Genomic DNA, 21,917 nt, shown 5'->3' with positions numbered 1-21,917 from the left:
AGTTTAGGGGGGGTGCGTGCACACGTGCGTGCGTCTGTGTGCATGCATCTGTGTGTCTCTGCTTCCTAGACACTCAGTTCAGTTTTGACAACCACACGCTTGTGTTCTTTTGGTTAGTGTGCTTGTATGCTATGCTTTACAAAGACTTTAGTCTCTTAGTTTGAAGAGCTTCTTGAAAAAGCAGGCACAGAAGTTTTCTCCCGTGGAGATAACAGCAGAACATTTACAAGGTGCCGGCATCTGAGTCTCCAGGTGTCTCTGTCAGCATCCTGGCTTCTCGCCTGCTCTCCTCTCCTCTCCTCTCCCTGTGTGCTGACCTCATCCGCAGTGCCTGCCTCTCTGGGGCTTTTTGGTTTCATCTGTGCCTGCATTCTCTCGTTTCCAGAAGCTTAATTACATGTTTGCCTATGGTTTAAATGTAATCTATGGCGCTAGGCGGTTTCTGTAAATTGGATTTAAAAAACCTTCCAAGGTACTCTGGATGGTTGTGCTCTGTCTTGACGTACCTGCCTTGACTCATGTCTGCCGGGTTTGGGCTTGTTTCTGTTTTGAAGGTTCTTCTGTGTTTTCTTGTAGGCTTGGTGGGATCAAACCCTGTGTGCGAGCCCACTGGCCTTGACAAGTCGGCAAGGCACTGGCTGCTCTGGGCTTGTAATGGTGCTGGTGGGAGTTTACTTCGAGGCCTGCTTCATTCCTTACCTCATTTTCACGCCGTTTCTTTTTTCTGGGCAGTGTTGGCATTTATTTTGCAGTGCCCCCAGCACCTTGAGAGCCGATGTTCATTAGAGGCATGCATATGAGTAAACTGTGCAAGTATAAGAATGTAAAATTGCTTTCTTAGACAGCTGACCAGCCAGGTAGCAGTGCAGACGTGGGTCTGTGTGAGTAGCAGCACTGTGTAAGAGTCAGTCGGACACCCTAGACTGTACTGACTCATTCCACCGACCTCAGAGAGCGATGGGAGTTTGATGGTACCCAGTAGACGCAAACATTTAAACACAAGGCTTGAAATAAATGTCATTTCATAGACTATCACTTCTCACTTCAGCCTGGGACCAAACTTGCAGTCACATTTTAAAAACATTTCTTTCCAGGAATATGTCTCACAGATAGACTTAATATAAACTAACTCGCCAAGGTTCTGTAAATAAGTGCAGAGTGTGGGTGAAACCAAACCTCTCCCGGTGGTTTGTCGTATCAAGTGCTTTGCTATAGCAGGAGTGTTGCCATAGGTTAATCCTGTTACTTTCATTTTAGTTATAAAGCACCTACTTGTGCCTCAGAAGGCACAGTGTGCGGCCGTGGGGCACACAGGGAATTAAAGCACTGGCTGGCCTTCGGCTCCGTGGGAGAACAGTAAGCACGCCCTGCAGAAGTGGTGTGGGGAGCTGAGCAGAGATCTGGGATGGACCCCATCCAGCTTTGGAACACACTCAACCTTGTCAGGGACCCTGCTTTATGTCCTGTCACAATCCTTTCAGTGCCTGGGTGAACTGCGTTTTGGGGCCACTCTAGGCCTCTCTCCCTCAGTTGCCAGAATTATAGGGATCTGGAAATACCGCCCACTGGCCAGGTCTTGGGCCTGAAGTGTGTGGGTGCTATCATTTCACATCCTACCTGTGGCACTGGCTAGGTGGCTCCACAGCGAGTGTTCACTTGTTGACAGTGGCTCTAGTCAGTGTTGGCACACTTGTGCTGTGAGCGCATGCTCACTGGCTCATGCTGGATGTGGAGCACTGGATCGTGTAGGAGGAAGAGCTGAGTGTTCGTCTCTTTAGAGAGGCTAAGGGCACTCGGAGAGGGATTGTAGCTAGGGCGGGATCGCTTGTTGGGATGCTCCGTGTGAGCTGAGGGGGGTGGGCACCCTCGGGTCTGGGTCCACTGGCAGTAGGGTGTTAGTGGACCCTGGAGGACGAAAGGGGATACAGGACTCTGCTTCCTGGGATGTTTGAAGAGTGACCTTGGTGATAGCTGCTTGCATTGGGTCCTTGTTCCCTGTGAGGAGTGCTCCTTCACCTTCTCACTCAAATACAGAGAGAAGAGTTGGAATTGCCTATGTAAGTGGTTAAATTCTCTAGACTCCTCAAACATGGATGTTAGTGTTTACATCTGAAAGGTAAACCTTTTTGTTTCTCAAGAAAAGTTGTAAAATGTAAAACTATACAAAGATAGTCATGTTAAAGAAAATCTAATTAAAAAAAAAAAACCTCTCTTCCAAAACAAAACCTAAATTCTGGTGCAATGTACAGTTATGTTCATATTCCTTTGATTTCTTTCTTTTTTTATGAAAATGTTAAGTCTTAGTAAGAAGTATAAAGATGGCCATGAACTGAGTGAGTGATCTCTTCTGAGGTAGGTGGCCACGCCCTCCTCAGTTGCTGTTTACCCCACTAACTGGGATGTTGTACATTGTTTTGAAATCTAGAAGATCTTTGGGCTTTGCTTAGATTGCCTTTGTTTTATTCCGAGATCTGATGGTGATCTCTGGGGCACAGCTTCATTTCTTACGGGTGACTCAGCCCATCTGGAATTGATTTTGACATGGGTGGGGTTCTGTTTCTGTTTCCCAGTTAAACAGTTAACACCAATCCCACTGGTTAAGTGATGATTTAAAAATGGGGTGCTCTCTGCCAGGCACCCTTGTATATGTTCTACTGTTAATGCCCTTTAAGAGGTCCATTGATTCGAGTTGTGGGTCTTAGGTTCATGAATTTCTCTTCCATTTATGTATTTATATTGCTCTTATTTTATCCCACAATGCTATTTTAAGTCATATCTCACTTTTTTCATGTGTGCAATTTTATAACATTATAACTTCTCGTGAGTAATATTTAATCTTCGCTTGGTTTAGTAATTTTATAAAAACATGTTGATATACTTTCAGCTGTTTGATGAAAATGAAAAGAGATGACACATGGGACAGGCTCGTTTCCCACGTGGAGACCAGCCCAGGTCTGTCACAGTCGCTTCTGGGGAGGGCTCTCTGGCTTGCCAATGCTTTTATCTTTCTTTAGCCTGCTTCTTTTCCAGTGAGCCACACTTCATGGAGAGCCGAGGGTCTCTAGATTTTATATGTCTGCTTCATAAGAAACAATTGCTCCTTGCCATTGGTTTGAACTCTAGGACTTTGCTGCCAGTTTTTATTATACCCTTTTCCTATGTGCAGTGTAGGGAAGGGCAGACTCCATTCTTTATTGGTTGCTTCCTAAGATCTATATAACTTTACCACAAGAAATGTGAGCACAAAGAATATGCTACAACCACACTCACAGAATAAACGCGGAGGGATAATTGTGTGAGCCGAGATTCCAGGAGCAAGACACAACAACATCTGTGCAGTGCTAGCTTGTGCCAGCTCGTGCCAGGTGGGAGCATTCCTGTGGCAGTACTGGGGCTGCCGGTGTAGTGTCCTGCAGGTGGGCAGCACACGAGTGGCCACATGTATCTAAGTCATAATGCAGTCTCCACGCTGGCCGCTTTTAAATGGGCGCTGCGGTGGAGGCAGCAGTGTGTGGTGGACTGGACTTTGTGCTCTGATAGCAGTCAACGAGAAGCACCAGGGAAGCAGAGATATAGTGGCTAACTCTAACTGTAATGGATGTAAATGCACAGAGATGCTGTGAACTCTAATTCCTGTGAGAAAAGGCTGTGGTAGTTCACTGTCGCTGACTTAGGAAACCTAGACAATAAGGAAGGGGATGAGCCTGTGACGCAGTGAAGAGCAGGGGGGACCGGGACGTTGATAGACATGCTTTTAATATCCAAGGGCGTAGTGTGTTCTCATGAGGCTAGAGTTTACCTAGCTGAGCAGCGGCTTCTCTGTCATCTCTGCAGGCAGAAGCTGGGATATTTGTTTTCTCAATGCCTTCACAGCAGAAGCAAAGCAGACTCTAGTTTCGGGTGGTGCTGGAGCAGGGTGTGAGTGAGCTAAGCGAAGCAGCTGAGGGCAGTGTCAGTGTGGGTAGGGGGTCTGTTGACCCGTTGTGGCTTCTGTTCAGTGCTGTATGCATCTGTGGCAGGGCTGGAGCTCTAGCAGTTCTGGGTGGAGCATTACGTAGTCAAACTGGGCTCCGATGACTTCCCTGGAAGGTCTTAGGGTTGTTAGGATCAAAAACATGGCCAAACTTACTGGCGTTAAAATGAATTTCAACTTGTAGCAAAGTCCAGAAAAAAAGCTTTTATTTATTCATAACACCCCTAGACCTCCCCCCCCCCCCGCCCCCACCACCCTGCCACCACTTTCCCACAAGACAGGGTTTCTGTGTGTAGCCCTGGTTGTCCTGGAACTCACTGTATAGACCAGGCTGGCCTTGAACTCAGAGATCCACCTGTCCCTGCCTCCCAGAGCTGGGACTAAAGGTGTGTGCCACCACCACCCAGCTGAAAGTTTGTCTTTTATGCTCAGCCTTTTCTGTTTTTCTTCTTGTGAGAGAAGGTTGACATATCACTACCTCTCAACTCGAACGAATATGAAGAGTTGAATGTCGTTAAGGGTTGGGAAAGACCTCACGAGCGCACAGCACTGCAAGGGGAATGAATGTCTTCCTGGTCCTGCGCTGAGTCAGAGAGTGGCGCTGTCTCAGAAGCTCCGCCATGATTCGCGCCCCTTGCTTTATTTTACACATATTTTCATATTTTTATCCTCTGGTAAGTTAACTGTACATGTCACTTATGTGATTATGTGTAATCACCATTGTCTGGTTTTCATTTGTAGGAAGAAAAAAAGAAGTTTGACAAAGAGACGGAAAAGAATTACAGTCTCATCGACAAGCACTTGACGCTGTCTGCCAGGAAGAAGGACTCACACTTGCAGGAGGTATTCCTGACAGGTTCTTGTGGATTTGCCCTTTTAAAAGTGTATTTTACCTGTGAGAACTTTTCACCTGAGATTGTGTAGGCACAGGAAAAAGCAGATGGCGCAGTGAATTCGGAGTGGGGTTCTGTGAAACGGGGCAGCGATGGAGGTCCTACAGTATTGATTGATAAGAATGAATGTTAGGCTCTGAGGTTTTCACAGGAGCGATGTTAGTCAGTGTTGGAGGGGACACATACAGCTACTCATACAGGGCACAGTGGCACACACCTCTAGTCCCAGCATTCGTGAGGCAGAAGCAGGCAGAGCTCTGTGAGTTCACCGCCAGCCTGGTCTAGACAGTGGATTCCAGGACAGCCAGGGCTACACAGAAAAATGCTTCTTGAAAACTTAAAAAAAAAAAAAAAAAAAAAAAAAAAACCAAAAAAGCCCCAAACAAACAAAGCCCACACAGTAGACTCAGCTAGGCCTGTTTTTGGCTTTCACGTTGTCTTGATGAATCGGACTGTGTGAGCCTACACTCTGTCTCTTAGATGTGAGAACACCATTAGTCTCGGAGAGCCAGGGAGCGTCCTGTTGACAAGTGGATCTGTTCTACTGCTGTTAATAGGCTGAGTTTGCTTCTTCTTCTTCTTCTTCTTCTTCTTCTTCCTTCTTCCTTCTTCCTTCTTCCTTCTTCCTTCTTCCTTCTTCCTTCTTCCTTCTTCCTTCTTCCTTCTTCTCCTTCTCCTCCTCCTCCTCCTCCTCCTCCTCCTCCTCCTCTTCCTCCTCCTCCTCCTCCTCCTTCTCCTCCTCCTCCTCCTTCTCCTCCTTGTCCTCTTCCTTCTCCTCCTTCTCCTCCTTCTCCTCCTCCTTCTCCTGCTCCTCCTCCTCCTCTTCCTTCTCCTGCTCCTCCTCCTCCTCCTCTTCCTTCTCCTCCTCCTCCTTCTCCTTCTTCTCTCCTCCTCCTCCTCCTCCTTCTTCTTTTCCTTCTTCTCTCCTCCTCCTCCTCCTCAGTATGCAAGCAGAAAGGAATTTATATCTTATCTCAGCTTCCCCAGGTTTTTCTAAATTTTTTTGACTTTTTTCCTCCCTTTCCTAGGCTTGACTAATAACAGTTATTTATAATAGGCTTTTAAAAGATCTCTTTTACTTTTTAAAAATTACATATATATATATGTATATATGGGGGAATCTGTACATATGAATGCCAGTGTATGTGTACATGTGTACACATGACTGCCAGTGCCCACAGAGGCCAGAAGAGTGGTGAATCCTCTGGAGCTGGAGTTCCTGTTGGTGTGACCCGCCTGGCCAGGAGTGCTGGGAGCACGACTTACATAAGATCAGCATGCACTTCTTTTTTCTGAAGAAATAGTTCTTTATCGTTGAGAACACACACACACTCACACACCACACAAACATGAAGTATGATCATATGATCATATATACACTCTCCATTTCCCTTCAGCTACTGAAGACCTCAATACCTCAATAGTCAATACTGAGTGTCTTATACCTTAAACACTCAGCCACCTCTTTAGCCTAGAACCGAAGTTTTATTAGCAATAATGTGATGTGCCATATAGGATTATGACTTCCCAACAAAAGCATAAAACTGCTTTCTGTCCGTTTGCTTGTTCTTAAACACAAACGAACCTGGGCATAATGTTCTACAGTGTATGTATTTGTTGACATAGCACCCAGAGGATAATAGTAGGAAATCAAGCTTGTATGCTTTTCTGACAGACTCCACGAGGGCACACGTTGTTGTTTGACATCTACAAGTGATATTTCCTTTTGTGTTTATTATACCTTTGATGTTTGGATGATATTTCATAGTTTATAAAGAGAAGATAGCTTTTGTATTGATTATGCCTCACTACAGTGCTTGAGGTGTGGGGCTCTGCCCTGTCCTTGCTGCAGTCACTGTAGGAAGCCATGCGTGGCTCTACCTGATGCTCCAGGCTGTTGCCTCAGCCTGTGGCATTCTCTGCAGGAAGCCCTGCAGCGGTCATGCCACCACCTCCACCCCAGACTCTGCAGGAAGCCCTGCAGTGCATGACCCCCCCCCTCCCCCCCATGACCCCCCCCCCCCCCAGTCTGTTCGGCAAGGGCAGCTGTTGACTTTTTGGTCTACTGCTGTTTTCGCCCCTCTTCTCCATTATCTGCATTCTCACTTTCAATTACTTCAGAGAGGATTTTTATGCCTCAAACTAATTTCCACCTCCACATCACTTTAATTAGACATCTTGTTCTAAACGTTTCTCGTGTATAATGCAGGAGGCAGCCTCGGCCCCCACACTCCACCTCCTTCCACCAGCACGTGGCCCCTTCTCATTCCTCTTTGAAAGCCCTGGAGATGGTGACTTCAGAAGCCATAGGGCCATGCAATGTACACCTGCCCAGGACCTCATGTGTCATGCACTTGCACACCTGCTCAGGACCCTGTGTGCCATGCACTGCACACCTGCCCAGGACTCTTTGTGCCATGCATTGCACACCTGCTCAGAGTAAGCCCGTTTCTTTCTGGGGCTTGCACCCTTTACCACAGAGGCATACCCTGACCCCTGCCTACTATGTCTTAACTCAGATCCACATGTGTGTCTCCTTCAGATACTGGCTCAAATAGCTTCTACTCAGGTCATGTGTGTTATGGTAATAATTAATTTCAATCGGGGTTTCTACCCTACTTTTGATCACTAGGTTCCCAGATAAAAGGCACTCAACCTTTATATTTATCATAAACCTTTAAAGCACCAGAGCTGGGCAGATACTACCCAGAATCTATGCTGTTTATTATGACTACGTCCCTGCCAGTAACCCTGCGATATGATTTGCCATGGCTGGCTGGGCAGCTCTTACTCTGATTGGTCAGTTCTCATGATCCCTTATCCCACAGTATCTTCTCTCCCCTGTGGTCCTCTCCTCAGACCCCCAACCCCCGGAACCCACCTCTCCTGCCCAGCAGCTAAAGGAGCAAGGTTTCCTAGCAGCACCTGGATGCCATAAGGGTCTCCTCGTCCCTGGGGCAGCCAGGGCCAGTATTTAGCATTACAATGCATAACAGATCAGAGCTCCTTCCAGCTCTCTGTCCACACGGCCTCCTCTTCTGGCTTATTGTTCTTACGCTTCCTAGGTAGTGTTGCATGGCTCCCTTCAGTGACCGTATGCCCTCTGAAGGCTACAGTTCAGAGTCCTCTATCCATTCTGCCTAGAATAGTGCTGTCAGAGCGAGAACCACAAACAGGATGTGTGCACAGTGAGGTATGGCTTTGGCAGTGTCATCAGTCTCAGAGATGAGTAAACTGCAAGTCCTGAGCTTGAAGAGGCGCTGAAGACGGCACTTCCAGTTTCATTTCTGTTTTGCTCTCTCTACTCTTCACAGTCGTACAGATGCCCACTTGAAAACAGCTCTCTTGTTCATCATGTAGACCCTAAAGAGCGCAGAGACTTGTAAGCCATTCTGCCCTCTTGTTGATACGAGGAGAGTAGGGCTGTTGCAGCAGCGTGCCTGGTGTTGATACGAGGAGAGTAGGGCTGTTGCAGCAGCGTGCCTGGTGTTGATACGAGGAGAGTAGGGCTGTTGCAGCATGCCTGGTGTTGGTCATTTTTGTATCTCTCCTCGAAGCTGCTGCTCCCGCCTTGTGGGTCTCAGACACAAGGACCTTCACCTCCACCCACCACCCACGTTCCTGAGTTCTAGACAGCCTCTGTACTACAACACATACTGGCTCTGGGAGAAGATTACATCCTTCTTGGTTTTTAATGCTTGTTTTCCCCCAGGAGACAAAGGATACTATTTCAGTTTAAATATCACTAAAGAAATAATATTTTAGTAATATTGCATGAGATTGATCTCCTGTCTTCTGCATGTATAGAATTACAATTGGATTATAATACACAGTTGTTTATTCATTCATTCATTCATTCAGCTTTTGCTTACTGTGTGTGCAAGCTCATTTTGTATTGTTATAAAACTCCTATGGATGGAGAGTTTATAAACAAAACAGATTTATTTAGCTCATAGTTCTGGAGAGCTGAGAGTATGACATTGGCGTCTGCTTGGCTTTGATGGGGTCCTCACTGTGGTCATGTGCTTCATGTGACAGTGTTTATGTAAGAGATTCAGGGGAGGTACCAGGCTTCTTAACACAATGTAGTCTCGTGGGAATTCGTCCACTTCCATGAGATCTTAATCCCTCCAACAGTAGTGCCTCCATGACCCCGGAGCAGGCCTCGTTTCTTGAAGATTCCATCACCCCCAAGAATGACGTGTCAGAGGCCAGGCTTTACAGGGCATATGTAGGCCATGTCCAAATCGTAACATGGCGGGAAAAGTTAGTGCATTGTAGACTCGAATCGTTCTGTGCTCCTATGTACACTTGGAATATTGTGGCGAGCTCACTGTGAGCTCGGGAATCTGGAGAGGGAATCATACAGTGGAGGGCCCAGCCGCTCTGGCTGCTCAGAACGTTCAGATGCAAGGTGCTCAGCAGAGTGAGGGCAAGTCATACCGAGGACACGTGAGGGCATGACTCTCCGCTCTGCAGGCAGTGATGCCTCATGAGCGTCACGTGAGCCAACCACTGCTTTCAACTCCACAGTTTAACTGCTCAGCGGGATTAAGGGTTTTGGCTTTGGGTTATACTGTTGGTAGGTGAATAATGAGACACAAAACGTCATGGCTTTTAGGTAGAAGCTCTTATTTTGCTCACTTGACATTTAAACTTTATGTTACTCAAAGACTTTCAATTAAAAGTACCAGACAAATACTACACTTGTTTTTATAAACTTCTGAAAATGTGTTGGAAAATATTTATCTTCTTCCAGTTTATTTTAGCCATTCGAATATTGCGCAGGCATTGGCTAACTGCTTTACCTGGCTGTGTAGCCGTTCCCCACCAGTCTCCAGACCTTTGTGCCTAGCCAAGCAGAAGCCCTGACTGGGAAGCCGTGACTTCCCCTGGGCTCCCAGCCCTACCGTCCGTCCTTCTGTCATTCTGCTGGTCTGTCGTAGCTCCCTCATGTGTAGGAGTTTCTCTTTTTATGTCTGATGTGCATTGCCTTTCATCTGAGAGCCTAAGAGTCCATCCATGTGTGCCATACCGGGATCTGCTTCCTTTTTTTTTTTTAAAGCCACGATCTTGCTGTGTAGTCCAGTCTAGCCCTGGACATGTCCTCCTGCCGTAGCTTCCCAAGTGCTGGCGTTATAGCTGTTCATGTTACCCAATATGATTTGTCCCCTTTTGTTATATTTCATCGTGTGTAGTGTGTGTGCGCCTGTGTGTGGATGCGTGCGCGTGTGTGTGTGTGTGTGTGCAGGTGGTGTCGACGGGGCTTTTGACTGTTCCAGGAAGAAGTGTTTTCCTTAATCTTCAGTCTTTGAGGGTCATCAAGCTCTTCTCTAGAGTTTGGGAAGACTTTTCTGTATGTCCTTGTAGCAGTGGCTCTGTCCTGCTGTGGCAGGAGAGTAACAATGAGTAAGACATGAGTTCTAACACAAGTTTATAAAAGCCCCGCACCACGGCCAGCACCAGGCCATTGACCTCCAGCTTGATAGCTCCCTGCCGTGGGGTCAACTCACAGTGCTTGTTTTAACACAGGCCGACCTCCAAGTGGAGCAGAACCGGCAGCATTTCTACGAGCTCTCGCTTGAATATGTGTGCAAGCTCCAGGAAATCCAAGAAAGAAAGAAGTTCGAGTTTGTGGAGCCTGTGAGTAGCAGGACACTCGTTGCTGTGGATCCTTGTGAAAACACTAAGGGAGACCTCACAGGTTGTCAAGGGTGGACACAGCTAGGGAAAGTCTAGAGAAACATCTAAACCGTTGGGAGGCCCTGTTGGCACAGCTTCCTCCTCACCCCAGTGAGGGGCACAGCCCCCCCGCCATACCGTGACCCCTGTCCCCACTCTGTTACAGGCATGGCGATAGACCTTTATGTGGGTGCTAGGGAATTTGAACTCACAACTTGTTCATAATTTTCTGTACAGACCACCTATTTACAGTTATTTAATTTCTAGTGACTTCTTTGGAACTACTTTCATTTCAGGACGTGACAGACAGGGAGGTGGTTGGGTGCTCCGGATGGCAGTGCTCTGGATGGTGGTTTTGATGCAGGCGTTGCTTGCTTCCTTCCTTGCATGCACTAACTAACGCTCCTCTCCTTTGTCATAGATGCTGTCCTTCTTTCAGGGAATGTTCACTTTCTATCATCAAGGCCACGAGCTTTCCAAAGACTTCAATCACTACAAGATGGAACTACAAATCAACATTCAGAATGTAAGGAAAGGAAAGCCTTCTGGTATTTAAAAGATGTTTGGGGTGCAGCTCTTTTTCTACTCTGGTCTCAAAATCTTATTAAGACCAGGCTGGTATACTGAGAAAGTGGGGATGTGTTGCCATCTAGTGGTCAACTTTGGTGTAACACATGGCTCTGAAGCTGATGAGGCTCCAGGAATTCTGCCCTTTGGAGGCCCTTCCTTGGCTCTCTGGGGCAAATTCTTGGGGTAAACTTGGTTATGTTAGCTCTGAGTTGTTGTGTAACAACCCGCTATCCTGGCCTTCCACCTGGCGTTCCTGACTGACCGTCAGTCATGGTTTTTCATTCCCCAGACTGGCTTATGGAATTTCTCCGTCCCTACATTTTGGGCATGCTCTCTGATGTATCTGTGTCCACAGCTGCCAGTTTTCCTTGCTGTCCTTTGTTCAACCTGATGATGAAAAATGACGTTTGGAGATTCCTACTATGATTGCTATGATTGCTTTAGGCTGAGATGGCTCAGTGGGTAAAGTGTTTGCCGTGTGACCCTGAGTTCGAATCCCAGGACCCATGCAAAGCCAATTGGCGAACTGTGCCATAATCTCAGGGGAGGAGAAAAGGACTCTCAGGGGCTCAGTTGGCCTGTGAGTGCGACACTAACAACCAGAGACACGCCTCATGTGTTCCAGTCCACTTCAACATTGTTCCGATGGTAGGGGACTTACTTTTTCTGTACGTGTGGTTTATGTGCAGGCCAGAGGCTGCTCACTTCTGTCTCTCTCAGTTGCCTCTCTCAGTTGCCTGATCTTCTGAGACACAGTCTCTCATTGAATGGGAGGCTCACCAATTGTGTGGGCTGGTTGGTTAGAGAGCTCCAGTCTCACCCGTCCCACCATCCTGTGATCTCTGCCCCTACAGTGTTACAGACATGGGGATAGATCTTTATGTAGGTGCTAGGGAATTCAAACTCACAGCTCTATATTTGCATGGCAGACATTTCTTCAGCCCACTAGAAAGTTTAATGAAATGAATTATTTTTCAGAGTAACTTGTAGGCTATAAAACAACTTGTGAAGAGAGACTAGTTGAGAAGATTATAGACTGATCCCCATTCCCAACTGGTATATAATTATAGAATTAACCTTTTTTTTTTTTCTTAGACCAGGGGTTCTCTACTTTGCTAGTGCAGTTCCTCACATTGTAGTGACCTGAAACATAAAATTATTTCCTTTGCTACTTCATAACTGTAATTGTGCTACTGTTATGAGTCCTAATGCAAATATCTGTGTTTTCTGATGGTCTTAGGCAACCCTGTGAAAGGGCCCTTTGACCCCTGGAGTGGTGGCCTATAGGCTGAGAACCGCTGTTCTAGACTTTATTTGTCAACTTCAGGGCTGACCAGATGAGAACCCCAGTTAGGCCTGATGTATGTATTATGGGACTCGTGTAAAATGAGAACAGAACCCCACATTAAAAACAATGAAGACTTTCAAGATGGTGGGTATTGATACTCAGTGTGGTGTTTCTTGCTTGTCATCCCAGTGGGAGGTGGAGGCAGGAGGATCAGGAGTTCAAGGCTATGTAGTGATTTTGAGAGCAGCCTGAGCCACATGCGATGCTCTCTCAGGCCTTCCCTCCTGTTATATCATAGGACATTAAGCCTGTCCTGAGACCCTGTGTCACAGGCCCTGTGTGACAGTACAGCCTCCTGCCAGGGAAGCCATCTCGATTTAGCCCAGGCTCTGGAATGACACAGGAACCCAGCATCTCCTGGGGCTCTGGTCAGCCGTCCTCACATTCCTTCCTTTTATAATGTACCTGTGGCAAAGAGGGACTCCAGGGACTGAGCCATGTCGAGCGAGGCATGAGATGCTGGTGAGCAAAACCCGCAGAGGGGAGATATATTTACTTATTATGCCTTGGTAATACGTGGTGAGCTGAGAGCTTGCACGGCTGACAGCAACACCCGTCCTTTATTGTGAGTAGAGTGGGCAAGGACTTTCTGGAGAGGAAACATTTTTTCCTATATATTTTGGAATTCAGAGATATGTATTCATCAGGAATTGCCCCAAATCCTCTCTCTATTCTAGCTACCTTATAAATATCCCTCAGTTTTATTCTGCTCTCTGAGGCTTCTTGGGTGTCACTCATTTGGAAGTTGTTCTTTTGCCCTCATTTTCAGGACCATGGGTGTGTGTGTGCGTGTGCCCTCACGTGTGCACGCTTGCATGTGTGTGTTGCACGTGCCTCCCCCTGGCTGCTGCTGTAGAGCACGAGTGTGAGCCCCACGCTCCTGCCTTGTCTCTGCTTTCAGCCACCTTCTCCACTTCAGCCACGCGCCATAGGCTCTCCCTCGAAAGGACCGTCATTACTTCTTTTTTTCGGCTATTCATCTTATTCTCTCTCTCTCTTTTTTTTTTCATCTTATTCTCTTGTGGTTTTTAATTTTTTTTAAATAAGGGCAGATACTGACTGTATAAAGCCACACATTTCTGAAAGAAAACCCTGGTTATATTTTATTTTTTAATACCAACCACACTGAAATGATAAAACTGAATTTTAAGGTTAGATATCTTTATGACATTATAGTTAATTTTGTCAGCTGTTTAGAATTTTATTACAGTAAAATAATTAAATTTAAAATGACTCTTATGCTCAGAAAGAGAGGTAATCTTATTTAAAAATGAAAGCAAGCTATTTCCAGCCCCATCTGGCTATGCCTTTTATATTGTAAAAATGGCTGGGCTTTCCTTAAGGGATTTGCTTTTTACCCATTTTTCTGTAATCTGGAGTAATAAATAGAAAGCAAGAAAGTAGCAAGATGGCTTTTAGAAAGAGTGTTTTTTCCCCAAAGGAAAGGAAATTGTATCAAAATGAAAGGATATTTTAGAAAGCTCGCTTTGCACTTTTGTGACGCCATCCTAGAAGTCCTGGCAGAGAAAGCAGGAGGGGTGTCGGGATTATCAGGAAGCCTCCAGGTGATAGATGAAGTAGGTAAGAGTGTGGGGTCTCCTGTTTAACTATAGAAGAATAACAACGACTCCTTTCCCTGTGCTCGTTACTGTGATAAATGACTTCCTCCACCGGGAGCAGACAGCTGTCCTAACATCTGTGACACTGGGGTGCAGGGAGGTCACTTCCTTCTCTCAGACCCTCCAGAGGACGCTTGCTCACAGACCTGTGCTGCTTAGTCTCAGATTTCACAAGTTCTTAATTGGTAAGCCTGGGATTTGGCACTACTGGCAAACCTTGTCTCTGACTCCAGGAGTCTGAGGAGTCCAGAGATTCTCATTTGCTGTGTTTTGGAGTCTTAAGGCCTGATCAGTGATTCTCCTGGATCTGCCAGCCCACTCTTTCTTTTCCTCCTCATCCTCCATATGTATAGAACTCTTGAGAGGATATGAGGTTTTAGTGAGGTCCGCCTGCCTGTCTGTCTGTCCGTCCGCCTGCCCGCCCGCCTGCCAGTCTGTCTGTCTTGGGAACTATACTTTTCTGGTTTTGTTTGTTTCTGTAAGGTGAAATCCTCTCATGCTGTCTCCTCTGCCTTCTTTTGTTCTGAGTGATGTCATGGCTGAGATGGATAAACCTTACTGAGTTAAGGTGGTCGACACTTGGAATCCTCCCCCACCCCTGCTTTGCCCCTCCCTTCCAAGGCTTATTTGAGGGCGTCTTAGTTCTATTATGATGACCAAGGTAACTTATAGACAAAAGAGCTTATTTGGGCTCTTATTTGGGTTCCTGAAAGTTGGCGTCTCTGATGGCATAGCAGAGGTGGCAGGCGTAGCAGCTGGAGCATAGCAGAGCTGAGGGTTTGTATCCTGAACTAGAAACACAAAGCCAAGAGCACGGAGCTCAGAACTGCATCAGGCTTTGTAACCTCCAAGCCCTGGGACACACTTCATCAGGCAAGGCCACACCTCCTAATCCTCCCAAACACCTGGGTAGTGTGCTCGCCCCCCCCCCCCCCCCCCCCTTAGCCTTATCCAGACATTCTGATTAAAGGCATCTGACTCCCATCTTGGAGCCTCAGTGGACTCTGGCTGTAAGGCAAGGCTTACCATAGGCTGGTTTTCTTGACAGTGTTCCCAAACAAGAGGTGGGAAGCACACTCCCATTGCTGTGCTCCTGGCATCAGATGACACTGGCCAGCATCTGTCATATTTTTTTTTTTTTTGAGATGTTTTACTGCCTGTCACAATTTAATTTATTATTTTATTTGCAGTGCTGATTAAACCCACAGTCATCATGTATGGCAAAGCAAACTGTATATCCTGAGCTATACCTCTAACCTCAGGTACCATTGGAAGTTATTTGATTCAGTTTATGACCAAATTCAGTGTTTAGTGTCCTTCTGATTAAAGCACATCTTCCAGGGTCCCTCGAGATTAGAACTGAGAATCGCTAGGTTGTAGGTAGTCTATTAATTGATGTTAGAAACCTGAAATTTCTACCCTAATTTATAATTAACATAAAGAAATACGGCATATTTTACAAATAACCCTGCTTATTCTGGTGCAAAGGCACGAGGAAGCGGGGGCCCCCAGGCAGCGTGAGCGCTGTGTGGAACTTATTGGTATGCAGTCAGGTTTTTATAGTATATCAATAGTGGCTCCATTGTATATGCATATGCTAGCCAGTGAGAATGTGAGTATGTGCATAAGACTGTATGCACGAGTGTATGTGACTGCCTCTGTGTGTGTGTGTCCCAAGTCTGCCTGCACAGAAGTCTGAGATGGAGCAGCGGCTGTGAGCACACTGTACCTGGTACAGAGTTAGACGCCTCCTTCCATCGAAAGCAGCAGGGCTCCCTCGGAGAAACGGTACATTCTGGGTCAGGGACGGGTACAATAGATCAGCCTGGGATTCCCCACTAGAAGCAGATGAGAAACTGCTCAGAGGATTAAAGGCATGAGGTCTGCTGGCTAGCTGGACACCTGTAGGACATTTAGGGCAGTAGCATTAAGCAACAGGAGATCATCGTGGGTGAAGCCACTGGACTAGATCTGTTGTACACGTTTGTGGAGGAAGTGAGGTTTGGGAGGAATCTTACCGCAATGAATAATGCCAATGTAAAATCAGTGGAAACAGACACAGACATGGGAGATGCTGCAGGTGGTGACATGGAGGAAAACCAGACCTCTTTATAGTCCTGTGTGTGTGTGTGTGTGTGTTTGTGTGTGTTTGTGTGTGTGTGTGTGTGTGTGTATCAGTGTATGAATGAATGGATGTATTTACTTACTAGACAGGGTTTCTCTGTGTAGCATTGTGTGTGTACATGTATATATATTTATATATAATAAATAAATAAAAACAAATAAATAAACAAACAAATAAACAAATACAAATGAGTAGCCCTGTATTCTTTGTGTAGCCCTGGCTGTCCTGGAACTTTCTCTGTAGACCAGGCTGGCCTCAAACTAAGAGATCTGAACTGCTGGGATTAAAGGTACGCACCACCTAGCCTTGCTCTGTATTTTCCTAAAGGGCATAAAAAAGTTCTTTTTTCTTTCTCTATTGGCTCTTAGTTTCTGTTTAAATAACCCTCTGGAAGTAGTTTTATGTTTTATAGTCCATGTTTCTTGATCCCCCATCCCTAGGAGGAAGGAACCAGGGCGCCAGCATTTTGCTTTCTTCTGTCCTCAGGAGCCATGGTGGCCCCTTTCATTGTAGGTAGGAGAGAGGAGAAATTTTAGTAATAATTTTCTGTCTGAGCCCCTTTGCAATTTCACAGCAGCAGCTATTTGGTATCAAGACAGTTATTTTTGAGCCTGGCTGCAAGAAATGCCCATAAGCTGGGTGGTGACTCACTGCGTGGCCTGCGGCTGCTCTGTCTCTTCAGCTCGCATGGTGTGTCCTGAGCATCCCTTAGCAGGTATTGGCAGCCCATGTCTCCTGAGTTTCCAAAATGCCACGAGCTGCTTTAGCTGCCTGGACATTATCTGCCCGTGGGACCTTACTCCTCCTCGCTTCTCTCAGGGAAGAAATGTCATCTTCTAGTGGCATTACCACAGTCAGAAAAAACTGTTACTAACTTTGTTGTTGTTGTTGTTGTTGTTGTTAGCTTGGAAAGAGTGATTATTTTCAGATCCTCAGTGTTCAGATTGCTGTTGTAGTAGTACTAGCTTGGGTCAGGTCATTCGTTTCGAACACCTTTTATAACACCCCCCCCCCCCCCCCCCCCCGTAGATGGCTCTTTTATGGCTTATTTACTCTTTACATCTAAGGTTAACAAAGTCAGGAAACAGGAGGCGCACGGCCTCTCTGGTGCCACCAGCTCACCCTCTCGATTGACTGTTTTACACTCTGTCATCTTCGGATATCAATCTCAGTAAGGACACACACTGGAAAGAAGAAACATTTTTTTGAGTTCTACAGATTTAATTTTAGTTTCATAGAGACATCAAAATGTATGCACACACAAAAAAATCATAGATGTTGGAATCTGTATTTTTTTTTCTTTTTCAGACACGGAATCGATTTGAGGGAACCAGATCAGAAGTGGAGGAACTTATGAATAAAATTAGACAAAATCCCAAGGACCAGAAGCGAGCCAGCCAGTTCACAGCAGAAGGCTACCTGTACGTCCAGGAGAAAAGTAAGAGGAGGGTGTTGGATGCCTTCGATCTGAAGAGTCGGGTGGTTGTGAGCCAAATGCAGGTTCTCAGCAGGAGTGGAAAGTGCTCTGAAGCGCTGAGCCACCTCCCCAGCCCCTGAAGGCACAGCGTGCACACATTCCTGCTTCTGCAGTAGCATGGAGCTCCGCAGCCACGGGCTGCCACATGCTATCTAGTGATGTGCTCCAGGAGTTTGCTGCCTTTGTTTCTGAGGAAAGTGAGGTTAGAGGTAACAACAGCCAGGAGGGACTATGTCACCAGCACCTTTCTGCTCTTTCCTCTTCCCATTCCTTCTCAGCCCCGGCCACTGCTATGTCTGTTATTAGGGAAGGTGCTGGAGGGATGATTCAGCAGAGTTGAGTGCCTAGCACCCGCTCCTTGTAGCTCACCAGGGGAATCTAATGCCTCTGGCTCCGTGAGCATCTTCACTCACATAGACACACCTAGACACATAGTAAAAATCTTAAAAGATACTAGGAATACCGTGGATGGTTATAGAAACCAGTGCTACCCAGCAGCATTTTACTTACAGAGACTTTAGTGTTGGGTCGCCTGTCCTTGTGTATCTTATAACAAAGCACTTGAGACCTGGATGTCGTATAAAAAAGTGACTCATGTGGCTCATGTTTTTGGTGGTTGGGAAGTGACCCATAGCTCCATCACATTGTGACAAAGAAGCGGGAGTCAGATAGCTGCATGTATAAGGGCTTCACCTGAGATAGCCTGCTGTGGCCTGGGAAGCTGCTTAGCTGGTAAAGCGCCTGCACTACAAACAAGCCTGAGGATCCGAGTTGAGATCCTCAGCACCCGTCAAAAAGTTGAGGTGTCCTCACGAGTATCCCATGCTCGTGCTGTGCTGATGTGGGGAAGAGGACATCCTTGGTCCTCACTGGGCCGGCCAGTCTAGGCTCTGAGTTTAATGGAGACCTTGTCTTCAAAAGATAAGGTGGAACACTCAGGAGGCAGAGGCAGGTGGATCTCTGTGAGTTCCAGGCCAGCCTGGTCTACAGAGTGAGTTCCAGGACAGCCAGGGCTACACAGGGAAACCCTGTCTTGAAAAACACCCTCCTCCCCCATCTCCAAAAAAAAAAAGGTAAGGTGGAAAGTAATCATGGGTAGTGGAAGACATCTATTGTCAGCCCTGGACTCATGTATCCATGAACGTGTGCACACACACACACACACACACACCCCCCACACAGACTGTTCTCATGGGAACTAACCCATTGAGAACTCTGCTAATTCCTTGTTGGGGTGGTGCCCCATCATCCAGTCAGTCTCAGTGTGGTAGAGTTAGGATCGTGGTTCAGCCTCCGACTCTTCGGGATGTAGAATAATCATTGTACCGTTGCTTTGTCCAGGTACAGCTCAGAGGGCTTCTTAGTTGGGAAATTAAAGAAACCAAAGCTCGTTCAAAGTTCTGAGTCGAATTCTTCTGTTTCCCTCCTTCTGACCCTTAGCTTTGCTCAGGGTTACACACTTTTCTTCCGTTGGTTACATGTGGCCGACTTAGCTGACTTCCACACTGACCAGCTGGGAAGTAGAGGATTGTGGGAGAAGTAGTGCTGTCTTATGTGTTGATCCGAAGCTAAGTAGGCAGCAGGATGGTGTGCGCCCACTGTTTAATCCGTAGTGCCTGAGGAGCTCTTGGGTGTTGTAGCACATACAGAGTATGTCATTTATTGGGGTTATTACTATTGAGTGTGGATGTGGCTGAGCACCTGGGCTGGAGCATGTGTGGGGTCAGGGGACAGCTTTCAGGAGCTGCTTCTCTCTTTCCGTTGTAGCATCTGGGGATTGAGCTCAGGTCACCAGGTTTGAGCTATAAGTAACTTACACGTTGAGTCACCTTGGTGTGTATGTGTATATGTGTGTGTGTGTGTGTGTGTGTGTGTGTATGCATGTGCGTGTGTGTCTGTGTGTGTACATGTGTGTGCATGTGTCTATGTGTACACGTGTGTGCATGTGTATGTGTGTACGTGTGTGCGTGCATGTGTGTGCACGTGTGTGTGCACGTGTATACATGTGTGTGCATGTGTACACATGTGTACATGTGTATGCATGTGTGTGTGTACACATGTGTGCGTGTGTCTGTGTGTGCACGTGTATGTATTTGCGCGTGTGTGTGCATGCGTGTGCACGTGTGTGTGGGTGTGTGTCCCGACACAGAGTTTCTTATAGAGATCTGCCTGTTTCTGCCTCCTGTACGCTGAGGTTAGAGGTGTGGGTCCCCAAGCTTGGTTGAGCCCCTGCCCCTCTATGCTTTCCCTGGCTGAGCAGGGCAGTAATGTGTTCTCACTGTGTCTGCTTCCTCACGAGGAAAACCACAAAGATCTGTGCTTTGTTGAAGGGCCTGCTCCATTTGGGTCCAGTTGGGTCAAACACTACTGCATGTACCGGAAAACAGCCAAGAAATTCAACATGATTCCATTTGAGCACAGATCTGGGGGGAAACTGGTAAGTATTTGATAGGAGTTATTTTGTTTTATATGAGAAATACTTGCTGGGTCTGTCATTTTAGTAGTATCATGTTTTGAGTTTCATATTTTCATATTGAGACATTTGGTTTCAGAATTAAAATCTTTGTTTTGTTTCTAAATCACACTCCTCAGTCTTCACAGTTAGATTCTTTAACAAAGAGGAGTCTTAAAGACTGGTCACTGTTTTAGAAGAGAAGACTACTTCCTATGCTAGGCGTTTGTGACTCGTTGACCACCCCTGTTCACATAGAAGATCTGGCGTGTTTGCATGCTGTCCAGTCACAGTCTGAAAACATTGCAAGGTGGAGCGACCTTTGAGTGAATCAATCCCCTTTCATTCAGTTAGGCACGCAGAGGTTTCATAAAGTCATTCCCTGTGAGCTCAGTTAGGCACGCAGAGTTTTCATAAGGTCACTCCCTGTGAATGTGAGCTAGCCGTGAGCTAGCTGCTCAGCCAACGAGATGAATAGCAGAGCCAAGCACGGCAGAAAGACCTTGGGAGCTGGCTGAGTGAGGAAGGTAGGCCTCTAGCTGTGACCAGTGAATAGCTGTGAGAGATTGCTTAAGGTGAACATTGGTGTCTGGGGTAGAGCCCTTCCCACTAGGAGTGAGCATAACTGGCCACACAGTTTAAGAAAGCCAGTCAGTTTGTTGCTTGCTGGGTGACATTTTGCTTAGGTGAATTCAGAAATAATCTGGTTTCTGTCTATGTACCTTACACTTTGTCCAGAAACAAACAAAAAACCTTAAAGCAGGTTGTAAGAAGGGGCCTTAGTAGCAATGGATGTACATAGAAAACAGCCACCCAGATGAGGCTGAGGCAAGCTCTGTCTCTTGTAGAAGGAGGAGTTGTAGCATTGGCTTTGAGCCTGAGTTTGCTGTTACAGTAAATTGGGGTTTTAGGGCAGTTCTCCTTAGCGATAGCTTCCATTTTCGGCTCCAGATGACCAAATGAAGCAGTGTAGAGTATAGCTGTGATGTTCTGAACATTTATCTGGGATCTTATAAAGTATTTTTAACAGATCCCCATATTTCAGAGAATCCCAGGTGTGGACTTTGCTCTTTGCTGAGCCCCTGCATAGCTTCTGTCTTTACCCCAGTTCTAATGCTCTTAGGGAGGGTGACTCCCAGATCCAGTGGTTCTGTGTTGTGATCCCAGCAGTATAGTGAGGTTTCAGGTCAATCCTTACGGAGTTGTGTTTACAAGCTAGTAGTGGTCACACTGATAATGGCACAGGGTGTAATACAGTGTGACAGTAAAGTAGATTCTGGCTCCTTACAAACGAGCGCAGAACCTGGACGCTGCTGAAATCCTTCCTGCAGTCCTGGAGTTTTGAATATTGTGCTTATTTGCAGGGGGATGGCGAGGCTTTCTTTTTGAAAGAATGCACCAAAAGGCACATGGACTCCACGGACAGAAGGTTTTGCTTTGACATCGAAGCTGCTGACAGGTAAGGGAGTGGGATTAATTAGATATGATATTAAAATGAATTTGAAAGTACGGTTTTGAAAATGAGTGGCCAGCGTGATTTCTCTGAACTAGAAAAATGCGCCCTTGTTGTGTTTCCGGGCCATCTTTGTTGTGAACTGTCGTTGGTCACTGTGTAGTTGTAGGGTCATAGCTCTATCCTGGCTGAAGACTGGAATCATTCTAACCTGTGCTGTCACCTGGAGGAGAAACTTGGAGCATTTCATTGTTGCCACACCTCTGATTGACATCAGGAAGAGAGTAATGAAGGAGAGCGTGGGTGGTGTGTGGTAAAGTTAGAG

At 46.4% G+C, this 21,917-nt stretch overlaps 1 protein-coding gene across 14 annotated transcripts in view; it reads left to right on the top strand.

The window, feature by feature from the left end:
• Window positions 1-21,917, top strand: part of Arhgap10 (Rho GTPase activating protein 10) — a 267,634-nt gene that overhangs the window by 86,854 nt on the left and 158,863 nt on the right. For all 14 annotated transcript variants that reach the window (NR_156496.1, XR_001778487.2, XM_017313016.2 and 11 more), the window contains 6 exons: window positions 4,715-4,816; window positions 10,399-10,509; window positions 10,970-11,074; window positions 17,519-17,648; window positions 20,018-20,124; window positions 21,504-21,598. Coding sequence is in view for 12 of the 14 variants with exons in the window: in XM_017313016.2 (XP_017168505.1) it covers window positions 4,715-4,816; window positions 10,399-10,509; window positions 10,970-11,074; window positions 17,519-17,648; window positions 20,018-20,124; window positions 21,504-21,598 (650 nt within the window). In the remaining 2 variants the exon portion in view is untranslated. The remainder of the gene's footprint in view (window positions 1-4,714; window positions 4,817-10,398; window positions 10,510-10,969; window positions 11,075-17,518; window positions 17,649-20,017; window positions 20,125-21,503; window positions 21,599-21,917) is intronic.

This window comes from Mus musculus, chromosome 8 (assembly GCF_000001635.26).
Source record: "Mus musculus strain C57BL/6J chromosome 8, GRCm38.p6 C57BL/6J".
NCBI lineage: Eukaryota > Metazoa > Chordata > Mammalia > Rodentia > Muridae > Mus > Mus musculus.
The sequence above is the reverse complement of the archived record's forward strand: the minus strand, read 5'-3'. Positions and strand labels throughout refer to the sequence as shown.